The sequence below is a fragment of the Paramisgurnus dabryanus genome, chromosome 6 (assembly GCF_030506205.2).
Source record: "Paramisgurnus dabryanus chromosome 6, PD_genome_1.1, whole genome shotgun sequence".
NCBI lineage: Eukaryota > Metazoa > Chordata > Actinopteri > Cypriniformes > Cobitidae > Paramisgurnus > Paramisgurnus dabryanus.
Window position 1 is genome coordinate 47,611,867 of NC_133342.1, and position 26,074 is coordinate 47,637,940.

Sequence of the window (26,074 nt, forward strand, 5' to 3'; positions counted from 1 at the left end):
TTTGACATTTGACAAAAAGTGTAAACATAAGCAATTGGGTCGACAGTACAAATACAATAATTTATGCATGTCATTTTATTATTCACTCTAAAAGACTCTCAAAAATTGAAATGCATGATTTTTGTTATTTTATGATTAATGCAACACACATTTCATCGATTAAACTGAAATATAATAACAGAATGCTGTACACTAAATTAAAGAAAATGTGTAAATGCATATAAAATTCAGTCGAAAATATGCTATGTTGAAATGAGTTTTAATCTAATTTTGATGTGTCTCATGGATTTGGCAACCCTGCAGTGAGTGACTCAGTGAGTGTTTCGGATCGACCGTGCGCGCGTCTGTCGGTTGCTATCAAGCGTCTCCTCCCGGGCCACAAACATGTCCAAACTGGAGCAGATCCTGATCCTAGATCCTCCGAACGACCTGAGATTCAAAGGTAAGAGAGTCGTGACGAATAACAGTGGGGTTTGGTGAAACCTAAACGGGTTTTGCTTTAGACGAGCAGAAGGTGGTGCGGGCCTCGCCAGATCCTCGGGCTTGAGTGAGTGACGGGCAGAGGGATGGACGCTCCTGCCCGGTTCTGCACCACTCCGCTCTTGGGCAGGTAGGCCGTGTGGATGAGGTGTCAGTTCGGGCAGAAGCACAGGAAACTGTGGGTCCACCAGGGTGCAGCGATACGTGGTTTGGTCATAGGACAGCACTTCAACTTCTTATCATGTTCATGACAGCGGTATTTAACTTACGTGGCAGTCTAAGAACACTATGGTATATATTCAAAACGTATATACCATATATGACCAGTTGACAGCTGCTCTGATGATCTTGTCACTGTTTGTCTATAGAGGGTTATGGGCCCTTTTTGCCTCCATTACTCTGATTTTACCCTTTTAACGTTACCTGTAAAGTCGGTTAGGTTGATTTGTGTTGTTGTCTCATCACAACCATATTTGTCCGCTTCAGAAACATTCGACATGGATTCTTTGAACGCCCAAAAGAATATAAAAAAGTTGAATATGTATTTGTTGTGTTGTCTCTCTCTCTAATCATCAGACACACAGATCAAACCTGCAGTCTGTAACCGATGTTGAGCTAGATAAGAACTTGATGATATACCATGTGTTAGTTTTTTGAGTTCCTGGTGCAGAATTACACCACCCATGACATCATCACATTGCTTCTTCAAGGCACAGTTTCAGTCTCTGAATGTTTAAATCTCACTTCAGAATCTGAATAAAATTCGGCAAGGGAATTTGTACATTCTGTTGAAGCAGAGCAGAACTGCATATTTACCTTTCACCTGTTGAAGAGTCATTCCAGTATGACTGCTTCTGTTCGCATACATAATCTTTCATCAAAATATAGAAACTTGATCAGGCTGTGATGTTTTTGCTGACCTCAGCAGAGCAGGGAAAAATAGTATTAACCAACTAGATTTTTACCTTTTTCTTAAATTAAAGTGGGTGGTTGTTTACTAACACCGAGCGACAAATCACTGATATTGTGGTTTTCAGTGTTGATCAATGGAACAAGTCTGATTACTTGTCATCACATCTCAAGTCGTGAATGATGTGTTTGAGTTGATGTGTGATTTATGTGTTGTTAATGATGATTCATGTTGACAGAGTGATGAGGAGTCTTTGTGTGTTTTATTGTACAGGAGTATGTTGAAGTCTCTGGTCATGTGTTAGTCAGTAGCCCCTTTCATTTACCAGTAGGATTTTATCAGTAAATACAAAAATGTGCTGTTCCCAGACGCAGCGACGTTCAGTCTTTTACCAGTAAGACATCATTCACACATCTGCAGCAAAATACCGCAGTGAGAAGCAGAAGTTACCTCTAAACTGCCACAAGGCAAGCTCAGTGTATTTGTAAACAATGGCGGGTTATGACTTCATATCCACGGTACGTATATTATTGTTTTCACTTCTGTGGCAAACGCTGGCAGTTGCCTGTGATCAAACTTCATTATATTAGGTGTTTCTAGCTGAAAATGAGTCACCTGTGTGTGCAGAAACATCCAGTTATTTTACAAATTCATCTATTCTTCTTTAGCCCTTTTCACACAGATATGCCGTAAGATACACGGGACAGGCATCCTGGAATTTTCTGGGACAGTTTGATATTTTATTCATTCACACTGACATGATTACCCGGTCCCGGTAAGACACGTGACCTGTTGAAAGTCCCGCCCTCTCTTCTACGCAGCGTCTGAAGTTTGCATATTTTTTATTATTTCTCTCTCCAGAAACAACTTGCGTGCATTTTTGTTTATGATAAGACTACAAAGGAGCGCGTGAACGCACAGTTCTATTCTGGTGTATGATCTCAGCTTCAGAGTGGATATTTGACGAGCTCCCTGATTTCTGCTGTGATACAGTTTTCAGACATTTCTTATCGTGATTGTTTATATGCATTTAAAACCCGCATTTTGAGGAGCTGAACGATATATCTTGTTAGGATGACGCGCGGGTATTTTCCTTTATTATAGCTCAAATGAGCACGTGACGCGATATTCTTTTATGCTGCTGAATGATCTCCGTTTCAACGCAGTAAGTAACGAGCTAACTTACCTGATATCTGCTTCAGTCCAGTTTGCTGACATTTCTCGTAGTGAATGTTGTAAATCCCTCATTTTAAAGAGTTGAACCAACTTCATGTTGCCATGAGAGGCGCGTCCTCACTACGGCACGTGCGTCATTGTTTATGCGTCTCATTTATCATTTCCTGATAACTGCTTCAATCTAGTGTGCACCATTTCTCGTGGTGAATGTTTATATGCATGTTATCTCTCGTTGTAAGGAGCTGAACCATAACTTGTGTTGTGATGATGACGCGCGCGTCCTCACTTCGACACACCCATTACGGCATTCTTGCGGCTTTCTGTTCACACAGAGGGTTACCCGCGTATCTTACTAGGTCCTCTTTCCGGCAACGATCCCAAAGATTAACGGAACGAGTTTTTGTTAACACAGACGCTTGTCTGGCAATTTTACGGGTATTTTCTGGGACCAGAGGTCTGTGTGAATGGGGTTTCTGTGTAATCTCCTTTAAAGGGGTCAAATTGTCAGTTTGCATGTTTTCCTTTGTTTTTAGAGTGTTAAATGATGTCTGTGCACATAAAAGATCTGTAAAGTTGCAAAAATTAAACTTTCAAATCCAAAGAGATATTCTTTTTAAATGTGAAGCCTCATCCACGCCCACCTAAAATGGCTCGTTTAACACGCCCATGCAGTTAGACGTCATACTGGTTTGAACATTTTCATAACACCGCCCTCATATATACGCAAAGATAGAGGGTGTAACTTTCAATCACGCTGTAGTATTGTTGTTTCCGCCATGTCGAGCAGACGCTGTGTTTCGTTGCAAAACTACTTTGGTTGGCATTCCAACAGAGTAAACATTAAGAAACCAGTGGTTAGGTTTTATTTACAACACAGTTTCAGAACAGTACAGCCCAAATGTTCAATTGTGTGCTGCACATTTTAAGGAGGATTACTTTCTAAACATCGCGGAGTACTACCGCTGGATGTACACAAAGGCTTCGTCTATAAAGTGGAGCAATTGTAACTTTGCAACTACACTGACATCCTGTAAGTAACCGATGTTTTCATATTTAATAAATTTCCTCACTGACGATTCAAAGACGAGTTTTAAGCAGTGACGCGCCTGTGTTTTTATGCATTTTCTAATGATGATCCAAACGCGAGATTTGAGAAGTGCAGATTAGTGCTTGTTTGTTGTTTCTACGTTCACAAATGCAAACATGGTTTATGTTTTAGTATCCTTACCTTACCATCTGTTACGTTCTGCTCACATCGCGCTGGTAAAGTTGATCGATTAGCTTAGCCATCCGTGTTTTCTGGGTCAGATTCAGGCTCGTGGTGATAAGGTAGTAGTAAATACGATAGTAACTCGTGGCTTTCACTATTGGTTTGGGAGCTCATCTTCCAAAACTTGGCAAGGAGCGTCATATTTCCGATTACGTTACTGAGGTATTCGGCCAATCACAACGCACTGGATAGCTGGCCAATCAGTTCACACCCGTTGACACCGCGCTTTCTCACAACGATGAGCTTTGTATCAAACGACCTGTTTCAGATGGGCGGGACTTAGAGGTGCTAAAAAAATGTATGGTATGTGGAAAATAATGATTTTTTTTAACCATAAACCACACGGACACATTGTATTACACCAAATACACACAGTAATGTGCTTTTTAGCCCTAAAATATGACCCCTTTAAACCGCAACAGTCACACAAAACAGGCTGTTGGGGATCCCCTATCAATGTGATGTCTAGGGCTGGACCAGAAAATTCGAATATTCGTTCCGTGGGTTGACATTCGATTTTCAGTTTTGAGATTCGATTATATTTATAAATATTTTTCTGCGTTAATGCAGAGCTTTTGCCAAGCAGAAAGTGCGCTTCACGCTCCCGCTCTGTAGGTGGCGCAGAGAGACCAACATTCATAGCCAACAACCACCAAACGCCACCAGTGGAAGAGATCGCCTCAAACGGAAAGCGCGCTTCCTGCTTTGGCATTCACGCTAATAGTGTTGTAAAAAACGTTCAGTTTCATGCAAAAACTGATTGATTTGCTTCACAAGACGTCAATATGTCACACAGAGTTATGGGGGATTACTTTTGTATTGGATATATATGCTTTAGCTCTTAAAGTGTGCGGATCGGTTGACTTGCATGACGGAGCTCTGGGGTTTCTGCAAAATATCTTCTTTATTGTTCTGCTGATGAAAAAAGCATATTGGATGGTGTAAGTGTTAGTAAATAAACTTGATTTTGAAAGTATGCTACCGTTTTATTACAGTTTGTTGAACTTCGTTCATTTGTTTTCGTTGTTTTATTTAAATAGCCTACCCTTTACGTTGTCAGTAATTACTGTGCTGCTAATTTCTGATACGGGAATGTTTGTTTGTTAGAAAAATGTTAGGCTTCCTTATTAAAAGTATTGCTCTTGTGTTTTGTTTCACTAATGTTGTTCTCGCTTGCGCTGTTCTGTAGTATTTTTAAAGTTTATTAATTCTAAACGTGTCACATGTCCATATTGCACGAAAAAAAGGCACTACACTCTCTTGGGTCCGCAGCAACACATCCGCCATATAATAAAACTGTAGACAGACAGACACACACATACACACACACACACAGAGATTCCTGCCTTTATTAAAGAGAAAAATATGTTCAGCCCCTCCTTCCGAAGCTTCGAATATTCGATTTTATTTCTACTAGAGCTTCGAAGCTCAAAAAATGGTATTCGGAACAGCCCTAGTGATGTCACATTAATTACGCCCCAACCATAACCATAACAGACTTCGCCTTATGAGCCATGTTTTATATTATTACGTTTAATGTTACAATGCATAAAATTATCTGATTAAAGTTTTAAAGATAGTTTTTTAAGCCATTGTAGAAACCAGTAATACATTTTCTGTGGTTAAATACTACTGAAGAGGGCGCCCATTCACCAAGAGAGAGCGAGAGCGTTCATGCGTAAATGAGAGTGAGCATGTTCACATAATTTTTTACCCTCAATAAGGAGTTTGATCATAAGATTAGGGGGGCACTTTATATTGCTGAATAACACCTAGCTTAGCGGCCCTTTAAACAACTTTGGTAAAGAATTGTGGACTTACCCTTAGGTGTGCTCAACTTTAAAGCGTAACTAAACCCCTGGTCTGAGCGTGACTCCACCCACTGGCAATATTTGAAAAATGCAAGAAAAGTGGGCAGATCCCAACGGAGATAGAGGGGACGAACTAGTGGGTGGTGGTGAGCTTGAATCTGCTTGCGTCACAAGTTATTTTTTTGGACCCAACATCCAACAAAAAACTCAACTGCAGTTGCCCCCGTTCAACCTGAAGAGGGCAGCACTGGTTTTTACACCAAATACTGTAGTATTGATACATTTTATACCCGAATGTCAAAAAACATACTAAAATCAGTGAACAGCACTATTAAAGCATCATTCTTACAGAACATTAACTAAAAAAAGTTGGTTTAGGGTTTAGTTACTCTTTAAACAGCGTGCGTGTGAAAACGTCCATAAACTGTGGGGGAAACGCATCATCTTTATCAGAACGTTATGATTGGCTTAGAGCTGTCGCATCGCAGTAAATTACTGTTAATCTTACAACCTGGTAAATTGGCAGCACTGATTTACTAGAAAGGTTCTTTTCACACATGATTTGTTAACTGCAATTAACCAGTAATTTACCAGTAAAGACTGTATGTGTGTGAACTTATGTGCACTGGACTTCAGGCTCTTAACTACAACATTTTTTATATGTTATTTTATAGCCACATTATTTTATCCGTGGCAAAAAACCCTTTCATTGGTTTTGAGACTTGCATATTAGTAGGGCTGGGCCAAAAAATAGATTTTTCGATTAATCGTTTTTTTTACGTGGTCGATTCAAAATCGATTCTCAAAGGCCATGAATAATTTTTTTTCATATTTATTTCCGCAAATATTGAACGTAAGATTAACATTAATCTAATTACTAGTCTTCTCCACTAGACTGTTCTGACTTTTTTCAGCATACATTTTTCATCTTGCATCAAAATTGTATTGTATTTAACATAATTGTATGCATTTAAAAATTAGAGATAGGTTCTGTTTTAAAGGTGTTCTAAGCGAATTCACGCGTTTTAGACTTTTTGTTACATACAGCAAACATCTCCTCACTATTTGCTAGCTGCCTGTCCGCTGATCAAACTGTAAAAAAACGCGATCTCTGTAGACAACCCAGGCTCCACAAACTGCAATAAAAACGCAGTGGCCAAACCAACCACCAGAAACCATAACAAAGTATTCCAGACAATAAACGACAAGAAGGATTTGGGGGTGGGGGTTGTGCGCCTTCATGAAAGCACGGAAGGGAGGAGTTAGCTACGCTCCGTTTGTTTGAAAACAGTTCAAACATCAACACAAGGTCTTGTACACACTGCAAACTTTCAGGAATGACAACCACATTTAAATGCGGGAGTGAATCCCCTGAATGTTCGTTTCATGTCTGTACAGAACAAGACTCACTCCCGAAAATGTGATGATTGACACAGAAATAACCATAGCAACGTTCTGCCGTCTCGCGTGCTTACCACTCACAGCTTTGGCCAAAATAATTTAACAGCATTGTGTTTTGCAATAAACCTCCTTCTTGTCGTTGTGTTTTGTACACTTTTGTGAGGCTGCTTCACAGAGCGCGGTCTTGCAATGTTGCCAGGTCCATGTCTTTTTTGTACGTAAATACAGTTTGGGCGCTTAACCGTTTATGGCTTTTGGCTCATGAAGCGATCAAGTTTTTGGTGTTAATAAAGTGTGAAGGTGCCGGTCCCAATATTTTTATCTTTGAGGTAAAGCATTCAGAGTTATTTCGGTTTATTATTGGATTTTTCTTGTTCGCTGTTTGTTTAGTGCAAGATCTGGCAACACTAGTCAGCAAACGCTCGTGCCTCTGTCATTTTCTGCATCGCGCATACAGAAGACTTTTTCCCTTTCTAAGCATTTATTTTTTCAAAAGAGGGACCTGTCATGTCCAAAGCTGCATGTTTAAACACTTGATTAACTACTAGTTGTTCACTTCGGTAATGTACACACTAAGCAAAGTTTCTGTAAATGCGTTTGTCACTATCTGCATTTTGCAGGAGTTAATTTGGTTGTAGAATGTGGTTGTGAGTCCCGTAAAATACTGAACTGTGTGTGTACAGAAAAGGATTAAGCATTAAAAGGTGAAGTGACAACCAAATTAATATGCAGTGTGTACGGGACCTCAGAGCACCTAATGTACCTAAAATAAAAGAGTTTAATGTAGGGATGCACCGATAGGATTTTTTTGGGCCCATCCCGATTTAAACAGACAACTTCTGGCCGATGCCGATACGGATATTAAACACTTGTATACAATACTATACAGTTGGTCTATTAGCTAGTTTATTTCTGCATCAAATTATTTTTACTGAACATGGATTGGATCTGATTAACATTCAACTGACCAACATAATAAGAGAGGCACAAATTAAGCTAACACAAATATAATAAGACAGCACTTCAAAGGTGGTTTTTGCTATTCAGCATTTATTTTATTAACAACATTAACTAATTTTTTGCATATAATGGATTTCTTTATGCAGTTAATAAATAAACAATCGGTATCGGCCTTTCTCGTGCTATTGCCGATATGCCGATGGTTTCAAATTCATCAAAAATCGGCCGATAAATATCGGCGGCCGATACATCGGTGCATCACTAAATGTTCAGGTTTGTGGCTCTTAATTTCTTTTTATTAACAACCCTTGTAAACTTAAGTTCACAGTTTTTTTATATATAAATATAGGATTTGTATTAAATCTATATTCATTGAGTTGAATCGAGAATCGAGCATAAAAACCGGGCTGAGAATCTGAATCGAATTGAGAATAGGAACTGAATCAATTTGATAGCTTGTGAATCGAATTGATCTGGAACATCTGAATCGATACCCAGCCCTACATATTAGATTGATTTGTCATGGAGTTATCTGTTGGCTAACTCCACTCAGGCTACAAGTAAATATGTGATGTATGCCGTAAAGCAGGTCAAACTACGCAGGGAGTGGATGGGCGGGGCTGTGTTCTTGTACCCTAACACGAAACACAGAATGTGGTTGTAGGTGCTAGGAGACTGCCCAGGTTGAAAAAAAAACAGGAAAAAACAACCCGTGGAGACAGTTTAAACAGTAGCCAAATCTAAACTCTAAAAAAAGCAGAGGACCCATCGCACAGCATCTCTCATCGAGTTCACGCTTTATCTCTGGATAAATGTACAAAGCTGAGTTGGAGAAAGTTGTTCTTAATTAGTTTTCAGATATAGGAAAACTAAATTTTCACAAGGCAAGAGGCTATTTTATTGCTTTATGTAGCCTATTGTAATGAAAGTACACACGAATGCTGTAGAATGTACAGCACGTGACCCCATTATCTTATAATGCGTTGCCATTGCCTTGCTATTGCATGTTTCTGTGACAAGAATTATGTGAGACAGAAATATGAGGTAAATATAAGATGTGAACTTGAGCATAAATGTTCTGCGCATGTGAACAATGTTTTTTGCATCCCATTGAGAAAATACTACGAAATCAATACGATCCAAATTTCTGATCGACCTCAAGTGAGCCATCAATACGATAACAAAAGGATTATTTGGTTGCATGTAAACGTAGTTACTTGTTCCTGAAGATGCAGACCTCAGTGTTGTGATAAACCGGCTTTGTTGAGGATGATGTGGAGGTTTGACATGAAGAAAGTCAGGTTTTTTTAATGATATGATTTTTGTCTCACTTCATTTGATGTTGTGATGTTTAACATCTGCAGAAATAAATCTTTCACTTAATCCTGATCTAATTTATAATGCGTGAGCTGTCATAAGATACCGGGTCTGAATGGGCAACTCAAAAGCAATATTATTTACAGTAACTCTGAATGTGTCGATTTCTCGGCTTTTCGTGATTTCATCTGAAGTGATTGTTAGTTTCACTGTACGGTTTTTAGAAAGGAAGGGTTGTTTGATATAGCAGTGAATTGTGACTTTACAGTCCATTATTTAATTCAATAAAGGCTTAACTGATCTGTTTTCGTGTCATTGCAGAAGCTTCACCTCATATTACCTCTGTTTGATACCTCTTAACACGTAACACAGGACTGTCCATGTTATTTTTTTGTTTTAGACAGTATTATGATTGGAGTCCCTATTTAGTGATAGTTTTAAAGTCAAATTTAAAATAAGTTTCTTTTATTTCAGGTCCGTTCACAGATGTCGTCACTGCTAACCTCAAGCTGAAGAATCCATCTGACAGGAAAGTGTGTTTTAAAGTCAAGACCACAGCACCACGCAGATATTGTGTACGGCCCAACAGCGGCATCATTGAACCCGGGGCCACACTCATTATCTCAGGTCAGGGCTCAGAGCGTCTGATGTGTACAGATCACTTTATAATCAAAGACTTTATGATAATGTAATGTGTGTGGTGTTGCTGTATGTCAGTGATATGCTAATATTTGTTTTTGTCACACAGTGATGTTACAGCCCTTTGATTATGATCCAAATGAGAAGAGCAAACACAAGTTTATGGTTCAGACCATCTTTGCACCCACGGCCATGACAGACACAGAAGCCATGGTAATGCTTTTTACTTACTGCTTTGTGTGCGTGTTTGTGTGTACATAGGGTTGTATTTCCACCGTTGTGATGAGAACAGCAGATGGCAGCAGAGAGTCTGTTTAACTCACAGTTCACACTTCATTCATTTTACTTTAAAAGTTTTGTATATTTATGAGCATGCGCTTATGTTTGTGTTTTAAATCGTAGTATATTTAAGACTTGTTGCCTAGGTAGACAAGATGTGTCTGTTGCTAATAAATGTAATGCCTTTCTATCATTTGCAGTGGAAAGACGCAAAACCCGACGAGCTCATGGATTCCAAACTCAGATGTCTCTTTGATTTACCATCTGAAAGTGATAAAGGGGTAAGTGAAGACATACAGAGACACTGCATTCACCCCTGAACTGAACAGAAATAAAGCTGCAATATTAAACTGCAATTAGATAAAATTTTGGTAAAAAGCATGGTAACGTTGACCTCTCTCAAAGGTTTATATGGAGTTTTAAGGAGTTTTGTCTCCAGTTACTTATAATCTCAGTAGTTAGACTTTGTAAAGACTTTAGAAATTGCTGTGAATTGTGAACTTTCTTCATCTAATTCTAAGCTATTCCATGAAAATAAAAAATGTAAATGCCAATTCAAGCATTTTTGTGAATCTTTACGTGAACATTTCCCTTTTACATGTTCATGTTTTTAGAATGACATTGACGCAGCTAAAGTTGTGCCCACACTCAACTCCGCTAAAGTGGACGGGCTGGTGGCACCTAAAGGCCTCAGCGCTGCCATGGATGACTCTGAGATGAAGAAGATCCTGGACGAATGCAAACGTTACCAGACGGAGGTTAGCAAGCTTAGCGAAGAAAACCGCCAGTTAAAGGTAAGTACATTTTGACTCGATTTTATTGTAAAGATCCATCTTGTAGCTCATACATGTTTGTTTGTAGATTTACTCATTATGCTTTGTTTTTTATTTTTAGGATGAAGGTTTGAGACTGCGAAAGACCCAACGAAGTGGACACATAGCATCTAACTCCAATTCTCTGATTGGCCGAGAGTCCACTGTAAGCTCACTTCCCTCACTCCTGGTCGTCATAGCAGCCATCTTCATCGGATTCTTCCTCGGAAAGTTCATCCTGTAGGGATAGGCTCCGGGATGTGACGCAGCGAACGGTCCCGAGCGAACGATCACACGAGCCTGATGAAAGAGTCTTTCTGTTGACGTGACCATATCAACGATAGTTTGGGCAGCAGCTTCACGGACCCCTTTATGTAGAATCAGCGTCCCACGAGCCCCGTAATCTGGGGGCCAACACTATCAGTACAAGAGACAGAAAGACTGTTTTTGATTTGTTTCCTATTTTCTGTTGATTGCTTGAGTCCATGAACTGGTTGTATTGGAGGGTTGAAGACGAACTGAGAGTATATAAGATCTGAAAGACGCTGATGAGTTAAGACGAGTTGATTTCTAGCATCATAACTGCAGTTTGTCTCCCCCCAAACTCTTGTTATGTTTTATGATGAACTGAAAAGTCTAAAGGCATTTAATCTTTCATTCAGTCAAACACAACAAAGACCTTTAAATCCTTTTGTCCTGGACGACCTTGAAGTTTGTCCCTTCACGGTTAGCTTAGTGGTGGTGATGTCAACAGTTGGACGGGCGACACAGGTGCCTCCTTCCTATGTACAGTTGTTCCTTGTCTGTTCCTAACAATACCAATGCAGACTGTTTTATTACTGTAATTATTATTATTATTATTATTATTATTATCATTTATTAATTATATTATTAATGTACTTTCTCTCAAAACAGAGCATTTTTTCCACAAATGTTCACAGATGTCTTTACTGTCTCATACTAGATGATGTTCAAGAAATTAAAAGAAAAATAGAAAGTTCAGCCTGTGTGTCCTTTATTTTGCTCTCCGTGAAATAATCTATTTGCAATTATATTAGTTAGTTTAAATGATCATATTCACACCTTATTGTTTTTTGTTTAGTACTTTAAACAATGAATGAAAAACTTTCATTTAAATTTTACAGTCCAGTTATTTGGATAGCATCTGTCCAATCAATGGATTATGTGACCCTGCCTGTGAAATCCAGTCTGAAGTCTCATAATTTAAAAATGAGATTAGGAAAATGAAAGTGATTTCAGTCATTGATTTCAAACTTTGACACAATCTTACTCAGTCAACATAAAAAATATCAAGGTTATATTTTCAAAAAAAATTCTGTACATTATGTAGTATTTTGTGTAGAAAACAGCACACTGTTAAACAAAATCGCCTCCTTAAGGATTACTCCACTTTCATAAAAAGTTCTGATAATTTACTCTCTCCAGGTCATTCAAGATGTTTCTCTTTCTTTGTTAAGTCAAAATGTAAGTTTTTATTTTTTTGAGGAAAACATTCCATGATTTTTCCCCATATAGTGGACTTAAAGGTGCAGTGTGTAATTTTTAGAAGGATCTCTTGACAGAAATATAAAATGTAAAACTATATTATCAGGGGTGTATAAAGACCTTTTATAATGAACCGTTATGTGTTTATTACCTTAGAATGAGACGTTTTTTATCTACATACACAAAGGGTCCCCTTACGTGGAAGTCGCCATTTTGTGCCACCATATTTCTACCGAAGTCTTTAACGGACAAACTGTGGGACAAAGTTGTCTCCGACAATGACGTGATTGTCCGGTGGCAGCTACCGTAGCTTCTCTATGTGTTTCAAAAGCGAGTGGTGAGCACTGGACATGAGCCGTTGGTTCCATTTTGCAACCTCACCACTAGATGCTGCTAAAATTTACACACTGCACCTTTAAGTGGAGTTTGCAGTTTCAATGCAGCTTCAAAGGGCTCTAAATGATCCCATATGAGGCATAAGGGTCTTATCTAGTGAAACAATCTGCATTTTGGCCCACCTCCCCCCAAAAAAAGTACTTATAAACCACAACTTCTCATCTGTGTGATGCACCAGCCTTACATAATGAAAATGATGATCGTTTTGCTAGATAAGACCTTTATGCCTCAGTTGGGATCATTTAGAGACCTAAAGTCCACTATATGGAGAAAAATCCTGGAATGTTTTCCTGAAAAAATATTTTAGATGACATGGGGTGAGTTAATTATCAGAATTGTTTTATGAAAGTGGAGTAATTATTAAAAAAAATTACATCACCTATTTCATGATAAAGCAGGAAACAAGTATTCCAGAAAATTCCCATTTTGTTTCCTTTGTTCTGTTCTGTTTACGTTCCCTGAAACCATCATACAGATCAGATGTCAGGAACCAAGTTTTTTTTGCTTGTTCAATTTGACGAGTCTGATACCTCTGGACTCACAATAGTACTGCAAATTTCCTTCAGTGAAAATAAAGTCATGTGAAAGGTTTAAAGTGGTAGTTTACTGAGTATTGAACATTAGCTGTTAACGTACTCATTGTGATAATTTTGTGTTGCCTGTTTCTGCTTTTTTGACAAACTGTCATGACCTGAGGACTTAATTTTAATGAATTTCCAAGACCAGGCTTTCATCCTAAATTCTTTACTGAAGAGAAAAATGTCTCCCTGCCAGTGAAATCCAGACTAAAGTCTCACAATATAACAACGAGATGCATCAAACTTTGATTTCGATCTTTGACATGACCTTTGTCAATATTAAAACAACACTTAAGAGTTTTTGCTCTCTGCTCCCCCTACAGGTTGGTAGCAGAATTGTCCATTACCACTGTCGTAAATAATTTAGCCTACTGCAGCATATCTGGCTCTGATTGGATTGTAGGTCTGCCGTAAAGCAAGTTTTTGTAGTTTTCACTCGAACTACAGGACTGCGACCCGGCGGTTTTGGCCGATAGAGGGCTCCAAAGGGAATGTGAAAGTGCCGTTCACCCTGTTTCGTGTGGATGAACGACTGAAACTTTTTTGGAAACGTTATTTTAAGGTAAAAAAAACTCTTTGGTGTTGCTTTAAAGATATCAAGGTTATATTTTTCCAGAATGTCCTTCACATTATGTACGATGACTTAGGAAACAGTAAATCACTTGGTTTTTACAGACAGGGTCACAAATGTCACCTAACATCTTGTCAGTTCTAATTATGAGTAAATTACCAGCAGATTCTCGTTATTTGGTGAACTATCACTTTAACTCAGCAGTGTTCATTTACAGTTTATTAAACTACCTTTATTCTCCATGGAGCCCTTAAACAAGTCACTTTGTCATCTCTGTACAACACATCTGTAGATAAATAAACATCCACAGAACAAAAACACAAATTTGTCATGTACCCGCCCTCACGTCCTCTCAAACCTGCTGATAATGTCCACAAATATGTTAATGTTTAATGACCATCAGGGCTGGTAGTAAATTGCATAAACTGTTTTGTGATACCACCCCGTTTAATTTTTTATAAGTCATATTTTGGAGCTTGACAGTCACTCTGACTCGATGGTGAGTAAACAATGGCTGTGTCCGAAAGCCTTGATGCCTTCATTCCAGCACGAAAGCGTCAAGCCACGTCTGAATCCAATGTAAGGTTTACTTCCCGTCTCCTGGGATACCTTCGTTGTCCTGTCCCAAAATCCTATGTGTGGACGTGCACAGTGAATGTGAGTGGTTGAGCCTGTTCGAGTTCAAAAAAATAAAATAAAAATGGCGGCCAAGAAGCACAAATTTAGTGTAAATAAATGTATGTTTTCTCTTTTTACACCTTTTAATTGCATTTCTAGCCAAAAATGTATATTGTAGTTTTCAAATATGGGATTAGTTAACACAAATGCGCTCTCTGTTTATATTTCAAACAGAATTCCACTACACTGCCTATGAAGGCTGTCCGAATGTGTTTCGGAGCTGCCTTCATTCCCCGAAGTCATTGCCTCATGAAGCAGCGAAGCAACAAGTCAGCTGCCTAAGCTTTCGGACGCAACCAATGACAGAATTTATCTGACAAATTTGCAGCTCTGTTGAGGTAAAGCGCGCAGTTTCTGCTGTGTTAAGCAGGTGAGTTCTGCATCAGTAGGTCCGCTCTCGCGCTTGGTTAACTTCAGTAGTGTTTTTGCATAATTCTGTCTCAGTCCATTAGCAAAAGAAACTCGTAAACACGTTCGAGGCCACAACCGCTACGATTGTTGCCAGGTTGCCATGGTAACGGCGCCATGCAGCATCGTTTCCCAGGCTGACGGGTGCCCTGCGGTGGCTGGCAGAACACTGGAGCAGCGGCATTTGATAGGAGGTCGCTCTCTTCTCTGGACGGTCCGGACTGGAGCCATCGCTGGGCCGCTGTCCGTTGTAGAGTACGAGTCGTCCGTGAATGTCCTGCTCCATCCGAAAGAGCTCGTGCTCTATGTGTGGAAGGCGGATGCCCAGCGCTGCGCAGCCATTGGTTGGAGTGACGTCCTGAACCACGCCCACCTGCCAGGAGCCTCGAGCGCCACACTCGTCCCTGTTAAAGTTGTTGAGTAGTGACGTTGCCGTGACGTCCATGGGGGTAACGCGCATGTGATTTACTACGATACAATAAAAAAACAAAAATGCACAAATGTTAATTTAGTAAATGGTAATGTATGGTAAACAACAGTGGCATGAAAATAATCAAAATAGTCTTTAAGTCGGCTTTGTTGTGACCCGGACATGTTTTGAGGTTTCAAGAGGTTTTTTATGAATCTCTTTAAAGGTAAAAATTAGTGCGCCTTTAACGACAATTAAAGAGTAAAGACAAGTAAAGCAGAGCAGTCTTACCTTCAAATACAAACTCTGTGGCACCCATGACACGTCGAGACAGATGTCCACCGCTGTATCGGCCTCTGGCGTAAATGCTGAACGTGGGGTGTTTGCAGAGTGGGTCAGAATAGTGGTGATAATTTCCTTCCCATGTGTTGTTATTGTCGTGGAATATAAAGTGTCGGGTGAGAAAGAGAACCTCCGGCCGGACTTCACAGCGCTGAGAGACCCAGTGGCCGTGCAGGTGTACTGCAAGGTCTGGCTGCAGAGGGAGAATGGGAGGGTGAAATTCATCAGAACGGCTGATGAGGTGGCAGTCCAAGCAGCTGTGGTCGTGATTCTGGAGATCAGAGATGACATTTTATTGGATTATTACATCAGCTTATTTAAAACAGATTAAACACTCACTGTTTATTGATAGATTAACCATCACCTAAGTGATTTTTTGTTTAAAAAAGGTCATTTAAGAAAACAAACTTCGTTATCCAATTAATTAAACTAATTTAATATTTTCCTTAAGGCCCAATAAACGTGTCTACATTTGCATTTATTGAACTCAAAATGAAGGAGGTGAATGTGACAACCCACAAACATTTGTTTGTTCTCACTTTAAAGTATATATTAAGTTGGTTCAACTTAATAAAAGTAAGTTACCTGGTTGCCTTAAAAAAATTATCTACAAAATCCTATATGAAGGTCATGGGAACCCAGATGAAATAAGTGCATTAAAATACACTTTAAGTACACTTAAATTGACTATTTTTACACACGAATTTTGTACTTAATAAAGAAACAAACAAATAAGTCTTTAGTACCTCTTGAGATAAACTTCAGAACATCTAAGTACCCAACTGTGTTATTTTGAGACATTATTTATTTCCAAAAATCAATTCAACTGGTCTTTAGTATACATTTTACAAGTGCGTTTTGTTGCACTTTACAAGGCACTAGAAAATCCTAATATAAAACATTATCAGTGTATCAGAAAAAAAAGCTAGACATTTTTGATAAATGAGTAGAAGCTTTGACAGGTGGTTACACATTAAAGGCAAGATTTCTGAATCTTTTGCTGCAACTAAATCTTCAGGTTTATACTTTTTTTATTTTTTTATAATGTATTATTATAAATACACTTATATTTAAGATCAAAATGCTTGAAGAAAATGTGAAAAAAAACACTTAAAAACAAAACTCTAAAATCAGACAATAATAAAACACCCACCCAGAAAACCATAAACGAACCCTCCTAAAGCTGCCTGATGAATCAGAAATTGAAGAGTTATCACATCTGTCAGGTTAAATAAGAAGAGATGTTTCTCATTACATGGCCAGTTTTGCTGAATGTGATCTGCGGCTTATTATTTAATAAAAAAAGTATTTTGTGGCTAAATTTGCGAACCAATTTTAAGCACGTTTCAACATCTTTTCATAGGAAACAATTTCTTCATTACATTTTTATGACCTCATAAACGTCACAAATCATACTTTAGTTGAAGTGTCTACTTAAAATCAGCTACATATGTGTGCTTGATAAAAGTTGTTTATCCTCACATTTATGTTTTCAAAGACAATGTGAATCAGTGCTTTGTGGAAAGGGGTTGTTAAACTTCTTTTAACAATAATAAAGACTCACAATTTCATGCCATGTTGATGTTTTGGAAACCATAGGCTGAAACCTCTTATGACTCATGCCAAGGTTTTGATGTCAAATTGAACCTGCGGGTTTAAAGCATGGAATTGCTTGTGATTCGGAATTCTGGGAACGCCACATCAATCACTCATTGTGATATTGAGAGCTTGTATCTGGAGCTTAGAGCAGCTTTCTAAAACAAACTGTTAATATATAAATGAAACCTTTGTCATTCAAGCTCAATTCATGCATCTCTGAGATCAGAGATTTATCCGTTCAAAATTCCATTTTATAATGCATGTACATATAATTTAAATACAAAACATAAATACAACAAGAAAAAACATGAGAGTGCTCAGTATTTTTGCATACTCCACTGGCTCTTGGCTTTTCCTCTGATGCAGTTTTAACTCTTGACTCCAGCAACACTGTTTCCTTTAAAATCAGGTTTCGTTTATTTCAATGCCAGGATGGAGATCAAAGGAGACCATCATCATTTATTATTAGTTTTATTATTGTGACCTCTTCTAAACCGTTAAGCAGAAACATAAACATTTCACATCACATCCTGTGTGTAGTGATGAAGAACAAGTGAGCCTTTACGGCCCATCTGAGATGTAAACAAGCAAGAGAGGAGAGATCAACCCCTAACCCTTAAAATAAATGATGAACGCTTTAGCCTGATACTATAAACCCAACACTTCATAAATCTAAGCGTTCTGTCAGGAATGTGTCACCTCATCCTCTTACACCAAATGAGAAACAACTTGACGGTTGTCTGAAGACATCTGTGTGCTTAACCAAAACCAACATAGTTTTTAAAACACTGTTTTAGGTACACTTTTAAAAGTTAAAATCAAAGATTAAAAAAACTTCAATTGGTAACACTTTAAAAAAAAGTTTTAGCAACTTCAAATTTCTCACATGAGGTAAAAAAATTAAGGTGAAAAACATAAAAAAGTTACTTAAACTGGTACCACTTAAAGTGAGAAAAAAATAGGGGTTTCCAAATGTATATTTTTTGTTAATCCAACTTCCACTTTTTCAGGCCACAGCATTGTTACAGAGATTTTCACCCTAATTCAGTTACTTTTGCTCTGGTAACATTACATTTAGGCATATTATATTATTTCCACGTCACTTTGAATAAAAATGTTAAATAGTAAAAAGAAACACTTAACTAAAATATTTCTCGTGAATTTACAAACCTCTTGATACACTTCCTGTCAGGAAATTTTTTTTCCCTAAATTTCATTGGGCTACCCTTTCAGAAACTAAAACTTTGCACATAAAGTGTTCATATTAGCAACCAAAACATATATTGGGGCACCTTTTTATGGTATTTGGACCAATGGTACTGTCCCAGTGACAGCTTGGGATAAATTATAGACCATTTTGTTTCTGCAGTGTATGATGAGCTTAAAATAAGTGGGAAAACATATTTTTGTTTGCACAAAATTAACTGTGCAATGTGCAACTGTGCGGCGCCGCGAATGAGGCATTTAGCGTAGCGCGGTAGACTCGATTCCGCCTCGTTCGCGTGAATGGCGCGAATTGAGGGTCTGGCGCGGTACCTGCGAATGGTGCTTTTGACGTGCATTTGCGGCTGACGCCCGAGTTGAAAATGTTGAACTCTGGCGGATTTTCACACCGCGTTAACCAATCAGGAGCCTGCTTGGAGTGACTCATTCAACAAGGCGATTGATATGACTCTTGATATTGTCTGTGAGAAGTCACCTGGAGCTATATGACACAAGTTCTTATTTCTATAGAGACAGGAATAAAAAGGACCTTGCTTGGAAGAGTGTCAGTGAGGACATTAGGCAACCTGGTAAGTTGTAGATACACATTTCACTTTTGAGTCATGTGACGTTTATTGACCCGGGCCGTTTATTTTCCCCCTGCAGTAATGTGACCAAATACAAACCGGTAACTCTCTCGATAAATGCACAATCAACATCAGCCATCTTGCAAACAGACGGCCGCATAGCACTCTGACACGCGTCAAATGCTTGCTTTTTCCGCACGTCTACTTCGCCCTAGACGGGCAAATGCATTCAAATTGTTCAAGCTGCAAACTAGGCGCGGTAGACGCGATTTTGACGCATGAAACGCGGCTGGTGTAAACGCAGCGTAGAGTTCCGAATAGATAAAATAAAAGACAACATCATATGGTAAAACCTGTAGTGATCAAATGTCAAAACAACATTTGAGCAAATTGGGTGATCAATAACTTCACATCTATTTTTGTATTTGTGTTGAGGGAGATCATCTGCAGACGTTACCTTGGTGTTCTGCAGTGCGGGCTGGTAACTGGAGGGTCGGTAAAACCTCCGTTCCTCTGGTTCTGTGTGGATGTCACCCAGGTAAAGCTCCTCCACCAGATGATCCGGATTCCGGTTCAGGTAGCGCTTCTCCACACGCAACAGCTGCAGCTCGTGCATGGCAACGTTCAGGCTGCCATCCTCACGCCATATGTTGTAACTCACGTTCGGCATCCATGCATCAAAGTTCCTGGAGCTGTGCTTCAGCCTTTCACTGAGCTCTCTGGCCACAGCCGCTGAGTGAAAGACCACCTGGGTGCGGTGGATCTGATAATCAGCTTCGGTGCCGCCACGCACGATCCACGATGCTTGGCGAAGACGCAAGCGGCCGCGCGTCACCAGTGTGTATGTTGGGCGCGTGCAGTGATTGTCGGCGTAGTAGAACTGGTGTGTCTGAAATGAGTTGTTGAGGAAGAATCGGTACGAGCGCGTGATGAACTCTGGACCCGGCCGAACCTCACAGCTACAGGGGTTAACACACAGAGAGGTATAAGCTATCATGAACTCTTAATAACACTGTATGAGTAAATGAGAAACTGATGTTTGATTTTACAACACGTTGACGCTAACTTGAAATGAAAAATCATATTAATGTTCATAATGTGATCCGGCTGTCGCCACGTTGACAGAGAGTTCATGAACCAGTGACTGTGCGGTTATCATTAAAAATCAAATCACTACAACATTTTCCTATGTACTTTTGTGTATTGGCCATTTGCCATTGATTCCTATAGCTTACACTATAGCAGAACACAGAGTCTCCATTACAACCTCATAATAAATTCCCATTCTAACCATAAGAATTTCTGTAATGGGAACAACAGAAAGTTTATTTAATCTCATGATTCAGAATCACACCTGGTGGAGACCCAGTGGCCCTGAATGTTCGGTGGCATCTGGATGGAGACGCGAGCGCTGTTATGCATGTGCTTCAGCATCAGGTGACACGATGGATCAGTGGAGGGAAGCTGAAGGCCATCATTGAAATGCAGTGAGGACGAATCCACCCAACCTTAGAGAAACCATAGGAAATAGTTAATGGCATAGTTCAACCCAAAAATGAAATGAAACCCATGATTTACTCACCCCCAAGCCGTCCGAGATGCATATGTCCATAATTTTTCAGACTAACACATTTTTAGTTATTTTAGTAAATGTACTAGATCTTTCAGTTGTTAAAATGTTATGGAGGTCCACCTCGTTCAAGTCCAAAAAATGTGCATCCATCCTTTTTTAAAGTAATCCAAATGGATCCAGGGGGATAAACAAAGGCATTCTGAGGGTAATCCGTGCATTGTTGTCGTAGAAATATTCATATTTAAAACTTTATAAACAAAAATAACTAGCTTCCGGTAATGCCGCCATCTTAGACGTGTCCGCATTCGGATGATAGTGCGCTATAAAAAGTGCGTATACTACACTCATACTCTCTCCTGAATGCAGAGGAGTCTAAGATGGTGCCGTTACCGGAAGCTAGTTATTTTTGTTTATAAAGTTTTAAATATGAATATTTCTTTTAAGACAGTAAAACAACTGTATTTTATCAATTGGTCACATTTCAGCCTGAAGGGAAATGTTTTGGGCCCAGATTTGTTTTTAGATGTAGTTCAAAAGGATGTAGAGAAAGAAATATTTTAGAACAGTTGAGTAAAGCTCTTTACCATAGGTGTCATTTACACTGGGGACATGTCACCACCACTTTTTGAAATGGCTGATTTTGTCCCCACCACTTTTTGAAAGTATTTGGTTAAAATGTTCTGAAAAATCAAACAATACCTGTGCGACTTACATTGCAAAAATGACTTTCTTACTTAGTATTTTTGTCTTGTTTTCAGTAGAAATATCAAAAAATTCTTAAATCAAGATGCTTTTTCTTGATGAGCAAAATGACCAAAGAAAATAAGTCTAGTTTTTAGACGAAAAATATACAATTTAAGTCAATTTGTGATTAAAACAAGCAAAAATATCTTTCAATGGGGTGAAAAAAAAAAATCTAAAATAAGCAAAATTTTCTCACCCCTTTGGCAGATATTTTTGCTCGTTTTAAGCACATATTCACTTCTTACGTCATTTTGCTCATCAAGAAAATACATCTTAATTTAAAAAAATTTTTTTTATTTCTACTGAAAACAAGACAAAAATACTAAGTAAGAAAGTCAGATTTTCAAGAATTTTTTTTCTTGTATTTTTGTCTTGTTTTCAGTAAAAGAGATGCTTTTTCTTGATGAGCAAAACGACCCAAGAAAATAAGTCTAGTTTTTAGACCAAAAATATCAAATTTAAGTGATTTTGTGCATAAAACAAGCAAAAAATATCTGCCAATGGGGTAAGCAATGTTTTTCTTTAATTAGGGCTCGAGCACCGAGGAGCAGGCCAGAATGGCCTGCACCGAAAGGTGCGAAGCCCTATTGTTTTTGCTCGGATTATTAGGGCTCGAGCACCGAGGAGCAGGCCAGAATGGCCTGCACCGAAAGGTGCGAAGCCCTATTGTTTTTGCTCGGATTATTATTTTTTTTTTTTTTATTTTTTTTATTTTTTTCAACACTTGAGCTACTTTGGGAGCCTTAACATACTCGAAAAGTCTTGGAATTTGGCACACACGTCAGAGTCGTGTGCCACTAGGCTCATGCAAAGGCTGGAATACGGGCGTGGCAAGGGAGCTCTGTAGCGCCCCCTGTAATGCAAAAACAAACATTGGGGCACAGATCGGGCAAACATGTATGCACACGTACGAGAGTTGGTACGCATATAGATCTCATCGACCCGAACAACTTTTGCACTCTAACATTTTAGCTCCGCCCAACAGGAAGTCGGCTATTTTGGATTGTTTAAAAAATGCATGCGGTGAACTTTTAAATACTCCTCCCAGGGGATTCATGGGATTGACACCAAACGTGGTGAACATGATGTCGAGACATTGTTCTTGCTAAATTGCGAAGGGATTTTTGATATCTCGAACGGTTCTGCCATGGCGAGGCGACAAAGTTGTGGCGAAATCACAGAAACAGGAAGTGTCTAATATCTAAGGCAAAAAATGTCTTATTGTAATGACACGCGAGGTGTTTGTTCGTCTGAAGATTCCGATCGCATCGATGTGCCTATTGTGACTCCCGGGTATAGCGCCACCACCAGGCGCCATGAAGTGTGTCAATCACAAAGGTGAATTTTTTAACAGTTCCATCCGATGTTCTTTTAAATACTCCTTCTAGTATATTCATGCGATTGACACAAGAAGTGGTCAACATGATGCCGAGACATTGTAGATGATAAATTGCGAAGGGATTTTTGATATCTCGAACGCTGTTCCCATGAAAACCTGTCAAACTTTACTTTCATTTTAAAGGCATATTTAAGCCTTTCAGTTGACGCCCATGTTCTTTTAAATACTCCTTCTAGGATATTCATGCGATTGACACCAAAAGTGGTCAACATGATGCTGAGGCATAGTAGATGATAAATTGCGAAGGGATTTTTGATATCTCGAACGCTGTTCCCATGGCAACGTGTCAAACTTTACTTTCATTTTTAACGCATATTTAAGCCTTACAGTTGCATGCAGTGAACTTTTATATACTCCTTCTAGAATAATCATGCAATTGACACCAAAAGTGGTCAACATGATGCCGAAACATTGTAGATGATAAATTGCGAAGGGATTTTTGATATCTCAAACGCTGTTCCCATGGCAACGCTTCAGAGTTTACTTTCATTTTAAAGGCATATTTAAGCTTTTCAGTTGACGTCGATGTTCTTTTAAATACTCCTTCTAGAATATTCATGCGATTGACTCCAGAAGTGGTCTACCTGATGCCGAGATATTGTAGATGAGAAATTGCGAAGGGATTTTTGATATCTCAAAAGCTGTTCCCATGGCAACGCCCCAAACTTTACTTTTATTTCAGGCATATTTAGGGCTCTTGGCGTGCTTATATTAACCTAAAAGTCAGCACACACATCAGAGTTGTCAGCTGTTAAGTGTGCACAAACAGGTCAGACATAGGCGTGTCTCTTAAGTGGCTCACTAGCGCCCCCATTTGTCTAAAATGTGGGGTTTCTTTTACCTACAGTCCCCAAATGGCTCAGTAACAACATTAAATAGCCCACTGATATTTACCCACTTGATGCCCTTGCCCACCGTGCATCGTTTTCTCGGACGCACCGTGTAGCGGTAAAAAAACGTGCGAGGGCCCGCCATTGCTGCTTGCAGCTATATTTTTTTTTTTATTTTTTTTTTTTTTTATTTTTTTCAACACTTGAGCTAATTTGGGAGCCTTAACATACTGGAAAAGTCTTGGAATTTGGCACACACGTCAGAGTCGCGTGCCACTAGGCTCATGCAAAGGCTGGAATACGGGCGTGTCAAGGGAGCTCTGTAGCGCCCCCTGTAATGCAAAAACAAACATTGGGGCACAGATCGGGCAAACATGTATGCACACGTACGAAAGTTGGTACGCATATAGATCTCATCGACCCTAACAACTTTTGCACTCTAACATTTTAGCTCCGCCCAACAGGAAGTCGGCTATTTTGGATTGTTTAAAAAATGCATGCGGTGAACTTTTAAATACTCCTCCCAGGGGATTCATGGGATTGACACCAAACGTGGTGAACATGATGTCGAGACATTGTTCTTGCTAAATTGCGAAGGGATTTTTGATATCTCGAACGGTTCTGCCATGGCGAGGCGACAAAGTTGTGGCGAAATCACAGAAACAGGAAGTGTCTAATATCTAAGGCAAAAAATGTCTTATTGTAATGACACGCGAGGTGTTTGTTCGTCTGAAGATTCCGATCGCATCGATGTGCCTATTGTGACTCCCGGGTATAGCGCCACCACCAGGCGCCAGGAAGTGTGTCAATCACAAAGGTGAATTTTTTAACAGTTCCATCCGATGTTCTTTTAAATACTCCTTCTAGGATATTCATGAGATTGACTCCAGAAGTGGTCTACATGATGCCGAGACATTGTAGATGATAAATTGCGAAGGGATTTTTGATATCTCGAACGCTGTTCCCATGGCAACGTGTCAAACTTTACTTTCATTTTTAACGCATATTTAAGCCTTACAGTTGCATGCAGTGAACTTTTATATACTCCTTCTAGAATAATCATGCAATTGACACCAAAAGTGGTCAACATGATGCCGAAACATTGTAGATGATAAATTGCGAAGGGATTTTTGATATCTCAAACGCTGTTCCCATTGCAATGCTTCAGAGTTTACTTTCATTTTAAAGGCATATTTAAGCTTTTCAGTTGACGTCGATGTTCTTTTAAATACTCCTTCTAGAATATTCATGCGATTGACTCCAGAAGTGGTCTACCTGATGCCGAGATATTGTAGATGATAAATTGTGAAGGGATTTTTGATATCTCAAAAGCTGTTCCCATGGCAACGCCCCAAACTTTACTTTTATTTCAGGCATATTTAGGGCTCTTGGCGTGCTTATATTAACCTAAAAGGCAGCACACACATCAGAGTTGTCAGCTGTTAAGTGTGCACAAACAGGTCAGACATAGGCGTGTCTCTTAAGTGGCTCACTAGCGCCCCCATTTGTCTAAAATGTGGGGTTTCTTTTACCTACAGTCCCCAAATGGCTCAGTTACAACATTAAATAGCCCACTGATGTTTACCCACTTGATGCCCTTGCCCACCGTGCATCGTTTTCTCGGACGCATCATGTAGCGGTAAAAAAACGTGCGAGGGCCCGCCATTGCTGCTTGCAGCTATATTTTTTCTTGAATTTTGTGTTTAAGAAAAATTTTCAAGATTTTTGTGTTGTTGACTAGCCTACGCTATGCCCATTTTTGATGCGCCGTTATTCAATATTTTTCCCGTCCTGCTGAAATGTTTTTTTATCTGATTTTTTGTCCCCACCACTTTTCAACACAAACTGACGCCCCTGCTCTTTACTGAATATGGGAACAAACTCGCAATTTTGGCAAAGATTGATTTCTTATTTTTTTGTAATGACACTTGGAGATAATAAAGCCCAGCTGGAATAACAATACAGTAAATGCATTTTTGAGCAGTGATCGGGCTCACATACGGCCACCACAGCTTTTGGTCAGGCTGTTTTTTCGGTAAGGGCAGGAAAGCAATGGAACAGTACTGGTAGCCATCAGAGAGTCTTTGTCATTCTTTTCATTCAAAAAGAATGCAAAAAAAAAATGGCTTATAGAGAGCCAAACCTGTGAGCACTAGTTTATTTTGTGTGTATTTATTAATTTATAATTATTTTCTA

At 39.1% G+C, this 26,074-nt stretch overlaps 2 protein-coding genes across 2 annotated transcripts in view; one reads left to right on the plus strand and one right to left on the minus strand.

Moving 5' to 3' along the window:
* Nucleotides 1-295: 295 nt before the first annotated feature.
* On the plus strand, nucleotides 296-12,046 carry vapal (VAMP (vesicle-associated membrane protein)-associated protein A, like). Its single transcript, XM_065276902.1, has 6 exons — nucleotides 296-442; nucleotides 9,800-9,952; nucleotides 10,074-10,177; nucleotides 10,444-10,524; nucleotides 10,858-11,037; nucleotides 11,138-12,046. Exons 1-6 carry the CDS (start codon nucleotides 385-387, stop codon nucleotides 11,297-11,299), a joined length of 738 nt encoding a protein of 245 aa, XP_065132974.1. The 5' UTR covers nucleotides 296-384; the 3' UTR covers nucleotides 11,300-12,046.
* The window catches only part of LOC135767216 (protein APCDD1-like), a 36,544-nt gene continuing 22,369 nt past the window's right edge, over nucleotides 11,900-26,074 (minus strand). The window contains exons 2-5 of the mRNA XM_065276877.1: nucleotides 20,687-20,840; nucleotides 19,790-20,291; nucleotides 15,893-16,214; nucleotides 11,900-15,660 (exon numbers count right to left, since the gene is read on the minus strand). Of these exons, the coding sequence (XP_065132949.1) occupies nucleotides 15,233-15,660; nucleotides 15,893-16,214; nucleotides 19,790-20,291; nucleotides 20,687-20,840 (1,406 nt within the window). The 3' untranslated portion in view covers nucleotides 11,900-15,232. The remainder of the gene's footprint in view (nucleotides 15,661-15,892; nucleotides 16,215-19,789; nucleotides 20,292-20,686; nucleotides 20,841-26,074) is intronic.